The sequence below is a fragment of the Rhododendron vialii genome, chromosome 11a (genome assembly GCF_030253575.1).
Source record: "Rhododendron vialii isolate Sample 1 chromosome 11a, ASM3025357v1".
NCBI classification, from domain to species: domain Eukaryota; kingdom Viridiplantae; phylum Streptophyta; class Magnoliopsida; order Ericales; family Ericaceae; genus Rhododendron; species Rhododendron vialii.
The window spans coordinates 17899226-17916833 of record NC_080567.1 but is presented as its reverse complement, the minus strand read 5'-3'; the positions used below and the strand labels follow the sequence as shown (position 1 = coordinate 17916833).

At 36.7% G+C, this 17608-nt stretch overlaps 1 protein-coding gene across 1 annotated transcript; it reads right to left on the bottom strand.

Moving 5' to 3' along the window:
• Positions 1–2238: 2238 nt before the first annotated feature.
• LOC131308576 (alcohol acyltransferase 16-like) lies at positions 2239–7840 on the bottom strand. Its single transcript, XM_058335519.1, has 2 exons — positions 7246–7840; positions 2239–3601 (listed from the first exon to the last, which is right to left on the bottom strand). The coding sequence occupies exons 1-2, from the start codon at positions 7690–7692 to the stop codon at positions 2696–2698; spliced, it is 1353 nt and encodes a 450-aa protein (XP_058191502.1). The 5' UTR covers positions 7693–7840; the 3' UTR covers positions 2239–2695.
• Between the last annotated feature and the right edge of the window lie 9768 nt (positions 7841–17608).

Below are 17608 nucleotides of genomic sequence, written 5' to 3'. Positions count from 1 at the left end.
CTGATAAAATTCATTCCTGTCCTTCATATGGTACTCAATCAATGACTACTAAATTCATTGTTGCAGATTTGAATTGAGAATTGATATTCATACTTATTTTTTTACTATCCACACTTTTTTTTTTTTTTTTTTATAGTTTTTAGTGTTGAAAAGTGTATGTATTTTTTTTATTAAAACGAAGAGTGAATATCATTTTCCTTTGAATTCTCAATTTAGAGCATGGATGTGATCCCCGTGATCAAATGAAACATCCAAAGGCTCCTCGGTCATTTTCTTCAATTCCACCTCAAACCTTTCCATGACTGGTTGTGGCAAGAATATTGAAACCACAGTCCCATCTTTGAAACTCATTAAAAAGCTAGCAATAGGAAATGCCCCAGCGGTGCCGCCATAAACCGGTATCCCCCACCCAAAATCTATTGTGCCGAAGCCAAGATGTCTTACATCAGAAACAATAAAGTTTTCCGTCACGGTATGATCGAATCCAAAGAGCGAGATCACAAAGTGGTTTAATTTGTGGTTTGTCAAAACGAAATGAACTTCAATATTTTCCAAATCGTGTGAAAAAGAAGAGATCAAAAGTAAAAAGTTTTGTCGGAATGATAATGACGTTTACAATTGAATGTAAAGGGTGCGAAAAAGGTAAAAATCCGGGATACTTGAGAAAGTAAATGGATTGGAAAGATAAACTTTTCTGGAAAAATAAGATAATTTTGTTAAGTGCTGGGTTTGACTGGTCCACGCCCCTTACTCGTTGCTTCTTGGCTCCTCCAACCGTGAATAGTGGTGCAGTGCTTCTTGGCTCCTCCAACCGTGAGCCGCCATGTGTCCCATGATTGCCATTCTTGGAGTCTTGACTTGGTCAAAGCATATAATGCTCATAGCTCTCAACTTCCCACGTTTAAAACTTGTAAATCATGGATTTAAAATTGATTCAAGGCTGTCAAGTGTCCCTGGATGATTCCCTCACTACAAGAAATTTGGGATCTCCCAACAGTTTTTTTAGTAACTCTTAGAAAAACCGTCGGTATAGATGATGTATAACGACGGTTTGCAAAACGTTACTAAAAACAGGACTATAGCGACGGTTTTCAATAACGTTACTATAAACCGGACTGTAGCGATGGTTTTTAATAACCGTTACTAAAAAATTAGATTAAGAAAAATCTGGTTAATATAGTATAAATATTAATAAGTGCTGTGCTTGCCTAGCTGGTTAGCGCACGTGCAAGAATGCGAGGTCCTGGGTTCAATTCTCAGGAGGAGCAAAATTTGTTGCATGTTGCCATGCGGGCGAAACGTGGGTGCCACATCAGCGCCACGCGGGCTACACGAGGTTGACACGTCAATGCCACGTGGGTGCCACGTCCGCACCATGTGGAGGACACGTGGCCATTACGTCCCACAACGGTGATTTTTCAAAAAAAAAAAAAATTGTCCTTAACAACGGTTATAAGCGTCGCTAAAGAAACCGTTACTAAAAAAAAATCTGTACCAACGCTCGTCAAAACCATCGCTATACCTCTACAGTGACGGATATATTGCAAAGGTTTGGCCGACGGTTGGTGAACCGTTGGTATAGCCTGTAGCTATGCTTTTTGTGTTCTTTAGTGATGCTTTTGACCGTTGCTAGATCCCGATTTTCTTGTAGTGCCTATAATGTTGGGGTTAAGGTCAGGTCTAGTCCAGTTTTCCAATTCAGTCCAGTTTTTGGCCGTGGGCCCACAACAACGATCAGAATCGTTTATTTATAGAGCTCGTTGAATATCTCATCCACGAAAAAATTAACACGATCAAACATCAATAGATACACTAACGAAATATATTTGCACAAGGAAAAAAAGGGTAATTAAGAGTATCATTTTATTTTTGGTCATTGCATTTTTTTGTACAAATATATTTTGTTCATGTACATATCGATGTTTGATATGCTAATTTTTTGCGTGGATGATATACTCGATGAGCTATAGAAAATTAACGATTGTGGGCCCGGGAGGGACCCGCAATGGCCTTAAATTGGACCGGACTGGACACTATTAAAACTGGATTGGACCTTAGACCCCTTTAATCACTAGCTATAAGATCCTCAACCGATCTAAAATATTTGGTGGTTATTTGGGGCTTTGCCATTTTTACCAACTCCACCGTGTATTCCAGTGGAAAGGAACATACCAAAAAATAAAACAAAAATTCAACAAAAATTCAAAAAAGTCGACAAAAATAACGAAACAAAGAATTACAAAAAATGTTAGCGTTAACTCACCTAGCTATACAATGACGACGAGAATTTTTTAGCTTGTTATTGAAAAATTAAAATGATAAAGCCCACACTACAACCACATATTCTGCATAGTTTGTGTATGCTTTTTCTCCGTCTATAAGGGACATACTATAGATCTAAAAGTACATATATTTTTGGATAATACAGCATGCCCAGAGCCAACTTGCATTTACTTCGGATTAATCCATACAACTCCTTCTGCAACAGTTTCAAGTGACCTCAAGAATTGAGGCAATAGAAGTTGAACCTAAGACCTTAGAATACACATTCTAAATCTTAGACCTTCACCACAGAGCCATCCCTTTTTAGGGTGAATCTAAAAACTGGTATATCAACAAAATCCTTTTGACAAAATTCATCCCAGTCCTTCATAAAGGCTTACTATATTCATTGTTGCAGATTTGAATTCTCAGTTTAGAGCATGGATGTGATCTTAGGGGCGCTGTGACCAACTGAACCATCGAAAGGGTCCTTAGTCATTTTCTTCAACTCCTCCTCAAACCTTTCCATGACTGGTTCTGGCAAGCATATTGGAACCACAATCCCATCTTTGAAATTCATATAGAAGCTTAACCCAGGAAACGCCCCAGCGGTGCCGCCATACACCGGTTTCCCCCACCCAAAATCCACTGTGTCTAAGCCAAGACGTCTTACGTCAGAAACAATAAAGTTTCCTGCCACGGTGTACAAAGGACGCCCTTTAATCACCATAAGATCTGCCACTGATCTGAAATACTCGGCTGTCATTTGGGGCTTTGCAGTTTTTACCAACTCCACCGTGTATTCCAGTGGAAAGGAACATACCTTTCCAGCCTTTGAAACTGCTGCAGGATAGGTAATGACGTTGCCGTAGTACCCGTGAGGCAGAATCAGGCCAGGCAGGCTGCGACCATTGACAAGGCATGAAACTCTGACGGTGTTGTTAGGGTCTAGCGCGAGTGCACGGGTGCGACACCTCCACAAGCACGCTGTCAGGACCTCGAATGTGGAGGCGCTTGCATGTGGGGGGAGATGGTTTCGAATAGCTTTGATCTCCTTCGGACCAAAGAAGAAAGGTTTTTGGATTGGGGTTGAGTTGGCATTATTGTTGTTGGTGTCGAGCACTTGTTCGAATTCGTGGTGAAGGCATGTAATTCGGGGAGGATGTCTTGCGGATAGGAGCTCCCTTTGCCACACAGGTGACACAGAAGGTGCAGTGATTTCTTTCCCTTGGGCGAACTCGGCGATTGCACTTAGGAATTGGACCAGACCAGCTCCATCACTCATTGTGTGGTTCAGGCGTAGGGCAATGGCGAATCCACCACACCTAAATCGAGTCATCTACATTCAGCGAAATCCACCAACAAAAAGAAAAAAAACTTGATGTGAACATTACACGTGAATACGAATATGCACATTTGTTACAAGAGTAAGTACTCTATCCAGAATTACATTTCTTGCCAGGTCTGACTTATGTAATGCACCAAAAGCTATGCGAAGTTGACACAGATCAGATGTGACGTTGATAGATGCCGAAAAGCACCTAATTAGTCTCCCAAATTATTTATGCGTTGTTTGTCCGTTTGCATTGTTATTTGATGTTTTAAGTTGTTTAGTAATGTTTGAGGCATTGGAGGGTGGATAAGGCATAAATGTGTGAAGTGGGAGTGCTTAGGATGTGCGAACACGAAGTAGGAAGCTGCAGGAGTGGCCCAGAAGCAGGGGAAAGAATGCTGAAAGTCCCATTAGGACGGCTTTCATTTCTGTCCGTATGGCTTTGCCCACCTGTAGAAATCCAACTCTCCAAATTTTCGCCTGGGCGGTCTCGAAACAATAATATATTCTGCGAGTTTTAAATGTAACTTTGAGGCCTTAGGGTATAAATACATCTTCTAAACATTGTTTTAGGGTTCCTAACTTTTGTTTAGCGAGCTAGAGGGAGGCAAGAGCAAATCTAAGAACTAAACCCCTTATCTCGGGAGAGGATGAAGCCTCACATCAAGTAACCTTGTTCTTTTGTATAGAATAGGATTTTTATTCGACTGGGATTACGTGTTCAAGAACACTTTTCATGATATCAATGGAATGGTTTTTAATTCTTTAAATTGATTGAGTATTTATTTCCTAGGTTTCCAAATACCTTTCACATAATGGCTTTCATTGTTCTCAATCCAAATGACTGAGATAGGTTATGCTCGTGAGACGGACTGTGTCGTTAGGTGGCTAAACCGCGCTAGTGAGACAGTCAGTACTGTGAGATAGTCCATGCTGGTTGGTAGATTGTGGAAATCTACTTACCTACTATCGATAGGGATTGCGAGCCCTAGTGATAGTGATTTACAATTCGAGTATTAACCCGATCTATGTGATACATGGTTATGCAGTTGGGGTAGATTCTAAATCCTAGACTTTCCTCCATCAAGTTTCCAAACCCTTTTTAATTAATTGCTTTTGTTTAATTAGTTTCTCTGAACAAACAAACCAATCAAACTCTCCTTTTCCCTTCAAATTATTCTAGAAATTCGTCGGAATTAGAGTAACTTAGCCAATCTGTCCCTTCGGATCGATACTTGGTCTTGACCACTATTCTACGGAGTAGTAGTTAACTCCAAATTTTTACAAATTTATTTTTGATACGGTACAACACGATCAAAAACCAAAGCGAAGTTACAATAGAGAGCTTGAACTCTCGTTTTTTTTTTCTCTTGCAGCGGCATATTTGAAATCATAAGGTGCCTCATCATTATGAGTCATGGGAATTCCATATAAACATTTAGGCTATGTTTGGTAATACTGCCACTTTTCTGTTTTTTGTTTTCTATTTGCTGAAATTAGTTTCTACTTTTTCTAAAAAAAAAAAACAGTAAAAGCGGAAAACATGTTTGTGTCAACCTATTTTCAAATAAAACAAAAACAAAAACACGTAAACATGATTTTTTTTATCACTCCCCATTGAAATTCAGAAGACATAAGACAGTTCAATTTTTCCTTAATTTGAGTGGAAATAATTGATATAGGTTTAAACTTAGAAGTAAAGAGAAAATTAATTAACAGAGCGTTTACTCATAATTGAGTACAATTAGATAGTTTTTGTGTGCCACTCGAAACTCACTTAATTATTAGGAGGAATTTCTCCAACCCCAGTAGGAGGAATTTCTCCAACTAAAAACACATGATACCTCTTGATTTGCTCAAGTCCCTTCTTTCCCTACCTAATAGCAATCTAACATTACCTCTACATCTTAATGTTAACTCTAAACTAAATTCACCGTTAACCAAAAAATCCCTACTTTTTAGGAAAACACCTCCATGTAATTAGAAAATTTTATTTTACAATTCTATTATTCTAGGAATAGATTACCATGTATATACCTATTATATGTATGAGAACAAAGAAAAAAATGGAATTGCTACTCTGGATGTCCAATAAACTTCAAAAATTCCATAGCAAAAATGCCATTGCCGTCAATGACATCCTATTTGATCCGGCAATTTCATGCCGCACCCCGAATTGTTGCACATTTCTTTCGTGCCGTCTTTGCGTTGTGCTCTCCTCGTCTCGGTTGTGTTTCTCTTCGTCGTTTCTGCCGGCCTAGTAGTTCCTGGGCTACCTGTGCTTATGCCTAACGGCGAGGCAGATTGGATGGTGGAGCATGGCCGGCGGCCTCCCGCCAGTATCTACTGTGGGGGGATCCGGTCTTTGCCTAATGACTATGGTTGAGTGCTCGCGTCTGAGCTTGGGTTTCCCTCTGTTGGTTTGTGGTCTAGTGGTGGTGGCGTTTTGGTGCTCGGTGGATGTCTGGACTGATTGGCTCGGTGGTGGGGCGGTGGTTAGGCTGATTTGGTGGCCGCGGGTGGATGGCTATTTGAAATGTTCAGTAGTTTGGGTTAGGGTTTTGGGTTTCTTTGGGTTGGGCTATATTGTAATATCTGGGCTTTTTTGGCCTTTTGCTAGGGCTTTGTTCCCTATTGGGCTTCATTGTATTATTTGGGCTTTTAGGCCTTCGGGTGTATGGGCTTGTTCCTATTGGACGTTCTCTAACTTTTGATTGGATTTCCCTCCCCCTTCCCTTAATAAAATGTTACTTTTGCCTATAAAAAAAAAACAATATTCTCATTGGCGTAGATGGAAAAATTGATATCGGTAACTTTGCAACAGCAAGAAATTGGCTTATTATTCATCGAAGAACAAGGTTATGCACAGAGTTGGAAAAATTCCATTAGATTTTTTCCATTCTTTTTTAATCGGAGGCTTTCTCCATTCTTTTGCTTTTTGTGTCTTTTAGAAGATACGAATTAGAGAGAAACTGATATTTTCTAATTAATTACATGCATGGAGGAGTTTTCATAAAAAGTAGGGTGTTTTTTTGTTAATGGTGAATTTAGTTTAGAGTTAACGTAACGTTAGATTGCTATTAGGTAAGGAATGAAAGGACTTGGGCGAATCAAGAGGTGCCATGTGTCCTTGGTTGGAGGAATTCCTTCTACTGGGATTGGAGGAAAACCGGATTCATTAATTATCATGTACTAACTTCCTGGCTATCCATAATTGCGAGTCTAACTTTTTTTCTGTAAAAAAGTAGGTTAACATATCTATGACTACAAAGATAAGTTTATGTATTAATTAATTCAATTATTGGGTTGGGTTGTATTTTGGGTCTTTGGTCTTCCTCTGATGTGGTGAGAAGGTGCATGAGTCAAATGACAAGGTGGGTTAAGTTGAAGCGGAAGGTTGGGAAGTTTTTGGCAGCCGGTTTTTCATTTTTGGAAGAAGTGAAAGTAAAGTTTTGATACTTTCTCAAATTTTAAAAATAGTGAAAGCTATTCACATTATTTTGAATTGGAAGTAGTGCACCAAATATATTTTCATTTCTATTTTTTGAAAATTCTAAAAACAGAAAACAGAAAGCATTAGTGCTACCAAACATAGCCTAGCTTAGAGTTTCTAGATTGTCAAATGTTCACAGCTAAGTAGCTAACTCTACCTGAAGTAACAAGAGAGGGCAGCCAAGGATTCCATCAGAGCCAGGAACATCATGAAGAAGCTCCTCCAACACCGGACACCCTGGAAGAATCGCATCACCAAGTTGGTTGAGCTCAACTTTTGCATCGGCTTCTACAAACAAAACCCCCTCGCTCGTGCAATCTACCAAAAGCTTCCGGTTAGGCCCTTCAACAAGCCTCCCGGCAAATGGGTAGTAAAACGAAAGTGCTTTGGCTAGTCCTTCTCTGATGACACTCACAAGGTCTTCTCCTTCCATGACAGGATTGCTTTCGTAAAACATTATCACTGGAACCTGAAACCGGAGACCCTCTTGGTCGTCTATGTCTGAGAGTTGTTTTAGTTCACGCGGTGTTGCTTCCGCGGGCACCACCAGTCTCGGCTCTTGCCTAGTCACTGTGAACCATATCGAGGAGGAAGATGTTGACATTGTTTAACGAAGTGTTTTCAGATGAAGTCAAGAGGGAAAACAAGGCAAATACACTCTAGAATTTGTGCTCTGAATTGAAAGGTATTTATAGAGGATATGGTCTCAGCTAGCGTACCTCAATTTTTGAAGGCGAATCATGTGCTCCTTTTCTACTACCACATGAAAAAAAAATCGTCCTAATGCAAAGGACCAACCACCTATAACTAGGTGGGCATCGTGGCCTGTCGTATTGGTGTCAGAATTCTCTTAATTCTAACCTGACCTGTTTAGTTTTTCGTGTTATCGTGTCATGTTATCTTCATGTTCTGTGTCAAAAATAGCCAATCCTAACCTGCTAACTTCGTGTTGGGTTTGTGTCGTGTTATCGTGTCCTTTCATAAATTCTCAACCCGTGTCATGTCGTGTCATGTCGTGTCGTGTCATCTCTTGTTCATGTTAAAATTCTCTCAATTCTAACCCAACCTGTTTAACTTTTTGTGTTAGGGTGTTATGTCATATTCGTATTCTGTGTCAGAAATAACTGACTTTAACTCACTAATTTCGTGTCGGAAATTCCCACCCCTACCAATAACGTGTGCAAGTTTGCAATACGGTCCATCTAAGAAGCACCAATCAATCCTTCCTTCTTTGATACTAAAAAGATAAGGAAAAAAATGTGAAATGAATGGAAGATTAGTATTCACACTCGTGGACTGGAATTTTCAGAAGCTTGTGAGTCAATTTGTCCAGAGCTTCAGGGCATGCTCTTGTCATCACTCATGTCGATTCACTTCCTCCACATTTATCACACGATATAGAAAACACACAGAAAACTGAAAAGGAGGGGGGACCATAGTTTTCAAATCATCTTTATTGGGTGGGGGACCAGGGTTTTTTTTTTTTTTTTTTTGGGGTGGGTGGATCAGAGTTTTCAAATCAACTTTATTTGGGGGGGACCAGAGTTTTCAAATCATCTTTATTTTTAATTTTTTCCATTTATTTTGTTTTAATGGCAAAAAAAAATTTTCATTTATATTACAAGGATAAAAAAGAGAAATCGGACCAATAAAAAAAGAGAAGCATTGAGAGAGACTCGGATAGTACACTCAAATATTCTGCACCACTATGGTTGCCTCACAAATATGATCCAATGAATGAAAGAAAATTTAGACTCCTCAATGGCATAATTCAACAATGAATATGTCAAAGGGAAAGAGAGACCGAATAACTAATTCATAGTCATATTTTTTGAATAAACCATAGATTTGGCTTTAAAAGTTAAATAGTAACTTATTTTTTTTGTCTCTGTTATGCATATATATGCAATATTATTGTACATCGCAACGGTTTTGGGACATGACACCTCCAACCACACCCCACTCAAATCCTAGTGGGTGGTTTTTTTTTGTAACTTCGAAACCCACCCATGGCCTATTCTAACTCATTCCAAACGTGTCCCATAACGTATACTACCAGTTGCACACGAGCGCACGGAGAGAGGGGAAAAAAATCCTCCAACTCTTCTCCAAATGGTTATGGACCTATGGTCCCAACATAGATGATTCACCTGCTATGCCAACATAAGGTTTAGCGCTGATATGCACATATTGTTGGAAATCAAAAGAGAATTCACATACTAACAACTCTACTTTCATTCATTTCGCAATCAAAACATACAAATACATTTAACTCACTCACAGCTCACACATAAACACTTAATAGATCTGGTGGGGGAGACCCCCTCAGGGGCTCCCTGCGTCTCTCTCTCTCTGCTTTTTCTCTTTTCCCACACTCTCCTTCCTAGCTTGGATAAATAACTCAATTAACTTAATTTTTTTCTGTTCAATAAAAAATTAACTTAAATTTTTTTCCTTTATTCAAACTTTTTTCGCATTTGTTAGTTTCGTGTCAAATGTTTGTGAATTATTTGGTTGTCTTAACGAGGGATAAAAAAATGTAAAGAATCACGGTGGAAACTCAATTTTTTAATTAAGATGAAAAAACTCAAAAGATTAGTTGTCCTTTTGATTTATAATTGTCCTTATTAAAAAAAAATCATGTTTCGAACATAATTTTTTACTTGTTCGATTATTCTTGTCGAGGTGAATTTTTTTTGGGACTTTTTTTTTTGTCAACTCAAATATTATAAAGCAAACCAACTGGTCCTTGCCAATTTCAACCGTGAACTCAAATATTACTTTTGTTGGTAAAAAAAAAAAACATAGAAAGAAGAAACAGAAGGAGAAAACGTTGGTAAAAAAAACAAAACAAAAAAACAAAACAAAAGAAGAAACGTAACAAAGAAAGGAGAAAACGTTAGATTTTTATGAAGTAAAACGGCACCTTTTGCTTCAGAAAAAAAGAAAGCCCTTGGGGACCATTGGATCTCCTTATTGGTGTGTTGTCAAGCTCAAAACAAAATTCTCACAAGATCCTTACAGAGGATCCGGATCCGTTGATTTTGCTCAAATGAAATTCTTTGCACTTTATGTGAAACGTATTGACCCCAATAAAATTTAAAGTTAAAGATATTTTTGTTTGAGTAAATTATTTGGACTAACCCAGAAAGAAAAATGGGTTTCTCTTTCTAGAATGGAAAAAAAAAAATGGTTCAAAATTTATGTACTTGATCATTCGGAAAAAATTAGTATTGCTCTTTTAATCGCATAATATTGCACCTTCAATTAAATTATATTGCTCTTTCAATCATATAATATTGCTCCCTGAGTATGCGTACATTGCTCCCTGAGTGTGTTATAATAGAGAGATATACTTTTGTTTTCAACACCATGTCTTGGAAATTATTTTTTACCTTCAAATGACTGAGCAATTCCGAAAAAATGTCCCTTGTGTTGGGACTTATTTGCCTCACTTCCCACTGTACCGCAATTCCCCCTATTTATAGAGGATATTGTCCCAGCGTACCTCAATTTTTGAAGGCGACTGCAGACGCTGCACCATGCGTTTCATGAATCATGTCCTCCTTTCTACTACCACATGGAAAAAGAAATCGTCCTAATGCAAAGGACCGACCGCCTATAATTAGGTGAGTATCATGTCATGTTTGTATTAGAATTCTTTCAATTCTAACCCGACCTGTTTAGTTTACGTGTCATGTCATTTTTGTGTCCCGTGTAAAAAATAGTCGATCCTAACCCACTAACTTCGTGTCGAGTTTGTGTCGTGTTATCATGTCCTTTCATAAATTCTCATCTTGCGTCATGTCATGTCGTGTCGTGTCATCTCTTGTTCGTGTCAAATTCTCTCAATCCTAACCCGACATGTTTAACTTTTCGTGTTATGGTGTTGTGTTGTATTCGTATTCTGTGTCAGAAATAATTGACCCTAACCCGCTAATTTCGTGTTCAAAATTCCCACCTTGAACTCCCCGCAGCATCCGAATTATCCCTTTCGCATCTCCTTCCAGAATGAGATAATCTCCCCATCCATCCCTTGCGTTGCATGCCGCCCCAGCGAAAACCCAAAGCTTCTACTAATTCAGCAAAGGTGATGTATTGGACTACTCTCTACAACTAACTAACATGAGCAAAATGGCTTTAATCATTTATTGGGCCATTATAAATTGGATCACCTGTTAATAGTATAATACAGTAGGGAATTACTTCGGTGTCTCCCTTCAAAAAGGAGACACTGTTACTTTTGGTATAACAAAACCATTATGAGCATAACCAAAAACCCATTACAAGCATAACAGAACCATAACAAGGCATAACTTGTTTGGTTATGCCTTGGTTAGTTTTTTGGATCCCTTGGTTATGCCTTGTTATGGTTCTGTTATGCTTGTAATGAGTTTTAGTTATACTCATAATGATTTTATTATGCCAAAAGTTACGGTGTCTCCTTTTTTAAGAGAGACACCGAAGTGCTTCCCAATACAGTAATATATGTTCATTCCACAAAGAATGTCTAGAAAATGTTATCAGACCATCGAAAGGTGTTGTGTAAATAACGTACGAAATAGTTTTGCTAGGGGAGATTAAGTTATTCATGGAGGAGTAGTGAATAAGTTATTCATGGAGACACGCAATATTCTCACCTGTCCGTTTGTGACTAAAGACCACGTAAGAGATCACGAATTATAGCTGGCATCTTTTTGTAGGTTCCAACAATTCTTTTAGTAATGATTGGTAGGAATTAGTTGGGAAATTATAATAGTTTGGCCAGGGTTGTCTAGACACATTGACTGAGTTGGCTCACTGAGTTACTTTATAAATACCCCTTGAGCGTCTTGTGATTCACCGAGCAATCACACTGATTTTCTTAACTCTCTATCTTTCTTTCCCCGAACATCACACCTCCCCGACACCCTCCAATTGAGCTAACATTTAGCGGGTCACTTACCGTTAAGATTTAGAGAATATATTAATTCGTGACTTAAGATTTATAAAAGTAGAGTATTTTTCGATGTATTTGTCAACTTTTATAAAACTTTACAGGTATCGCCATAACCTTTTAAACAACATGGCGGCACGGGAATAAGGCACTAGTCACCGCGAGATGAAAAGAATAATCCGGAAAGAATCGGATTAAGTTCCCTAGATTTTGGGGATATAATTGGATTCTATTAGATATTATGTAGATTGTGTTTAGATTTTCTTATATAATATAAGATTATTCTAGATATTAAAAGATATGGAAAGATTTCATTAGATCATTCTAGATCTTGTGGGATAATATCAAATAAATATACTTGGATTTGATTAGATTCATTAGGATTTGTTTTAGATTATACTAAGATATTATTAGATAATATAAGATTTGCTCTAGATTTTGTTAGAAAATAATAAAATATGATTAGATATGTTAGGACATTCTAGATGTCTGAAGCCCACAAGTATAAATAGGCTCCCATATTACTTCACCAACACACACTACACTTGCACACACGGCACACACACTACATACATAGCACTCGGCTGAGGAAAAAGGAGGAAAGAAAAGAGAGAAAGAAGGAAAGAAAGGGAAGCAAGGAAATCAAGAGAGGAGGAGAAGGAAAAATAAAATAAGAGACCTATTGCGATACGGTAAATTACGAATGCAAAAAGGTGAGTTACGAATATACTCTGGTTACATAATATTCTTTCGAAATTGTTGTTGTTTTTTTTTTTTAAATGTTACATTGAATAAGTCTAGATATATATGTTATACATAAATTTTGCAAAATGGATTTAAAAACAAGCATGGGATTAATCTAAAAAGGAAAAGTGAATTAAACCTATTGATGTGATATCTGGGCGAAGAGCTTTGATGAGCTGTGTGTAACTTGGCGCCTATCGATTGTGGATAAGGATACGTCCGGGTATCCCTTGGATTTGATCATTTCCTTTGTTTTGCGCATGCTGGGGTCGCTCCCCGGGCTACCAGATATACTGCCTATGATGGATCTCTTTTGGTTTAACAGTTTTGAACTTAAAAATTGTCGTCAAATTATGGATTTTATGAGTTGCATATTTGAAACTTACATTGTTGAAAGTATTGAGCTTTTATGATTTGCGTTATTGAGAACTTCTGTTGTTGAGTTTGGAAACTCATTTTGATTGTTGAAAAGTTCATGATTATACCATGTTTTATTTGATTATTCCCATGCGATTATGTAACCTTTGTATATCGTAATTCTCACTGAAATGGTTTTGTGGCCACCCATTTCAGATCACAGTGAGTTAAGGTGGCTCTTTCAATTATGGTGATTTTTATTGACGTGGCTATCAAACATTAGACAATGGGATTCAAATTGTTCTATAGTGATGGTTTTGGCAATTTAGAACTCGTGCTATAAGAGATTAATAGTGCCAAGATTTGGATCCATAATTGTAGTCACTTATACTCCATTGGCGAAGTTTGTATTCGATATGCACAATAGCCGGTTCTGATGTATTTTAATAAATTCACGCATCTATTTATAAATTATAAATATATTATAAAGATTTTTGTAATTGGGAGTTTAAAAGGCCTTGGGTGATTTCATTTCACTGGCCGGTCATGTACCCTTTGGGTTGGGTCGTGACGGAATTGGTATCAGAGCTCAGATCGTAAAACGTTTTTCTATAAAAACTTAGAGCTGTAGGAACACACAAAGAATTAATGCACTAGACTCGAAGTTTGCCTGGGTGGTAGTAGATTGGATTAGAAATTATTGCTCTGATTTAAAAAACTAGTATAATTAAAAGGAAGTGAGAAAAAGAAAAGTATAATGACAAAACCGAAAATAAAGTTATATTACATTCTCTGATTTATTCATAGTAAGAGCATCTCCAATCAAATACTCCATTTTTTCTTTCATTTCTTCATTTGAAAGTATCAAAATAATATATTTTATTGCAAAAGTGATTTTGGAGGAAATCTAACTCCAACCCAATACTCTATTTCTACTTCTATTTCTTTAAAAACTCATCCCAAATCTCAAACTTCCCCACTTTCCCTCCAAAACTCAAATTTTCATTTTTCTAACTTCATTAAAAAAATATTCAATATGGGTCTTATTTTGAAGATATTGTACGTATCTTTTGATTGGTACCAATTTTATAAAGAATTAGTGTATCAAAACTAATTTGATGAACAAAATGGGATTTGATGAGGGTGAATAGTGAAATGGAGGAGATCCTCCATTTTTTTCTCCATCCTCCATATTTAGAGTACCAAATTTGATCCTCTCAAATGGAGGAGAAAATAAAGGATGGGTTGGAATGGTATTTCCTCCAAAAATAATCCTCTCAAATGGAGAAATAGAAGAATGGAAGATGCATTGGAGATGCTCTAAATGAATAGAAGAGGAGACAGTCGGGCAGTAAATGCGAAGGGTGTATATCGGTTTGGAAACAGTTTTTCCCCCCTCCCCCTCCCCTGACACCCCACCCCCCTGACCCCACACGCCATTTCCAATATTACCCCCTCCCCTTCTTTTGTCTCTAGTTTGCTTCTTTTTTTTTTCTTTATTTCTTTTTCTTTCCTCCGGTTAGAATTATTTTTTCCTCTTTACTTCCTTTTCTTTCTTTCCGGTTAGATTTTTTTTTCCCTTTACCCATTACTTCGTGCCACAATCGCAAACATGTTCCATAACTAACAGCCCATCTTGTATCTTCGTCCGATGCATGTTTCCAAAATCAGTTCTTTCTTCCTTTAAGGGAAGTCCAAAACCACATATTTTTTCTTAGATTAATAAGTCGTTAATTTTCACCGAAAATCACATAACATTTTTTCGAACTTTTCATATTTGGTTCTAGGGGTCTCTTGGGAGTTCGTTAAAAGCCTTAAAGCTAAAAATTCATTATGAGTACTATTAAGATAAAATGATCAGAAAAATAAAATCGTTGCACCTGTTCAAATAGATTAAAAATTGGAGGATTTAATTTTTTAATATATAAAGTGCTGACACACAAATTAACATTTTTGTTCCATTCTGTCTGGTCTTTTTTTTTTAAACTAATAATAGGCCACATTTATTAATTGGCACATAGATCAATATTTTTGTCTTTTCAAATTCGGTGATTAAATGAATTGATCTTTGTAGTACTATAATTGTCCCAAGCACATTTTAGACTGCCCAAAATTATCAACGTTATCCGATCAAGTCTCGAGATATGTCAATTTTCTCATATTGGTGCACATTACAATAGTGAGGTTGAAGAGAGAAAAATAAATAGATAGAAAGAGATAAATAGATAAACGAGGAAATAAATAAGAAATGAAATTGCATGAACAATATTAAATACATAAGAAAAAAGAATTAAGAAATTAAATAAAACAAGAATTTAGTTAAAAGGGAGGAGTATTTCGGATAAATAAAAGAGAAAATATATAAAAAAATATTCAATAAATAAAAGAGGAAAAAGATATAAAGAAAAAGAGAAAATTAAATAAATAAAAACGTGATTTTAAGGGTGCCCGCTAGAAATTGGCAAAAAAAAAAAAAAAAACCGGGAAGGACTTGATTTGAGCAGTTTTTTATTGAACCGTTCAATAAAAAATTATTCGGATGAAACCCTTTCCGGTCATTTTTTTTACTGATTTCTAGCGGGTACCCTTAAAATCACGTTCTAATTACATTAAGCGGCTCGGATAATCAAAATTCGATCTGAAACTTTGGAAGGTTTTTTTAGGGGTCTCCGGAACCGCCCGTTTTTATATATATAAACTATATAAAAAAATAAGTATTCCACTTTTCAATTTGTTTGAATTAGTGCGAAGATTTTATTTTTCTTATCATTTCATCCTAAATTATCGTAATGAATTTTTGACTTTAAGGCAGCCTTAGGGTACTCATTGAAAGACCTTAAAGCCAAAAATTCATTATGACCATTGAAGATAAAATGATAAAAAAAAAAAGATATTTGATATATAAACTATCTAAATAAACTGTCTAAAGAGGTTGAAAAATTAAGTGTTTCAAATTTCAATCTGCTTGAACTGGTGGAAAGATTTTAATTTTCTGATCATTTTATCCTAAATGGTCATAATTAAATTTTGACTCGTTGATTAGCCCTAAGAGATATTTGATTCTACAACTTTTTTAGGGCTAATCAACGAGAGCCCTAAAGTCAAAATTTAATTATGACTATTTAGGATAAAATGATCAAAAATAAAAAATCTTTCTACCGGTTCAAACAGATTGAAATTTGGAACACTTAATTTTTTAATCATCTTTTTTAATATATAAACTGTCTAAAGAGGTTTGAAAAATTAAGTGTTTTAAATTTCAATCCGTTTAAACCGATGAAAAGATTTTAGTTTTCTAATTATTTTATCCTAAATTTTCATAATTAAATTTTTACTCTATGGCTCTTGTTGATTAACCCTAAGAGATTTGATTCTACGATTTTTTAGGACTAATTAACGGGAGCCTTAAAGTCAAAATTTAATTATGACTATTTAAGATAAAATGATCAAAAATTTAAAATCTTTTCACCAGTTTAAACTGATTGAAATTTGAAATACTTAATTTTTTTAAAAAAAACTTATAATTCAATAAATAAAGAAAGAAAGAAAATAAATTAAATAAAGACAATTAAATAAACAAAGGAATTGCCGGAGGGGGGGGGCGTAAATCGGGAAAAGACGGTGGGGTCCGGGGGGAGTGTGGTGTCAGGGGAGGGGGGAATAGCAATTTACTGTAAAAAGGCTCATTTGCCCTCATGTGGTCAAAAGCTGTCAGTCTACGCACAAATCTCACAGATACGTGACAAACGTGGCAAAAAGGGGGCCAACTATCCCTCTCTCCCTCTCTCTCTCTCTCTTGCCAAAAAGGGGCAAAATTCGCAGAGAAAGTTCTCCCTCTCTCTCCTCGATAAAATTTCCGAGCCCACTACTCAGTACTCACCGCCATAGACCACGAAGGATGCCACCCACCGCCACCAAGCACCGCCGTCCACCATGGACGCCACGGATTAAGTTCCCAGTTCAACAGTTTTCTTCTTATCCGCTACAGAAACTGTAAACAATGCTGATAAGAAGAATGTTCAGCTATCTAGTTGCAGGAAGCCCAGCAAGCACTGATATGGTGTCCGATGACCGATTAGGGCCACGATTATTGGCGAAGCTTAACTCCAACATCGTTATTTTCAAAGAATTTCATGGCTAGATAGTGAAGAAATCAAGCCAAGCTTTCAAGCTCGATTTCTTCGTTCAGTCCGTGCATTTCTCTTTCACAAGAGATAACAACATGACCATGGTAAAAGGTTTTTTGGGTCAAGATTTTTTTTTTTGGTCAAGACCATGGTAAAAGTTGTTTTAGAAATTTATTACGAGAGTATATTAATATGTTCATGGCCTAGGAACTTGAGTTGTTGATGTATTAAGACTTCATTTATGTGTAGATATTCATCTGATCTTTTGATTTTTGATTAATAGTTTGAGTTCCCAATGCTCTGTTTTATGGGTGTATTTCTCCAAGTTATTCATTATGCTAAGACCCGAAAATAAT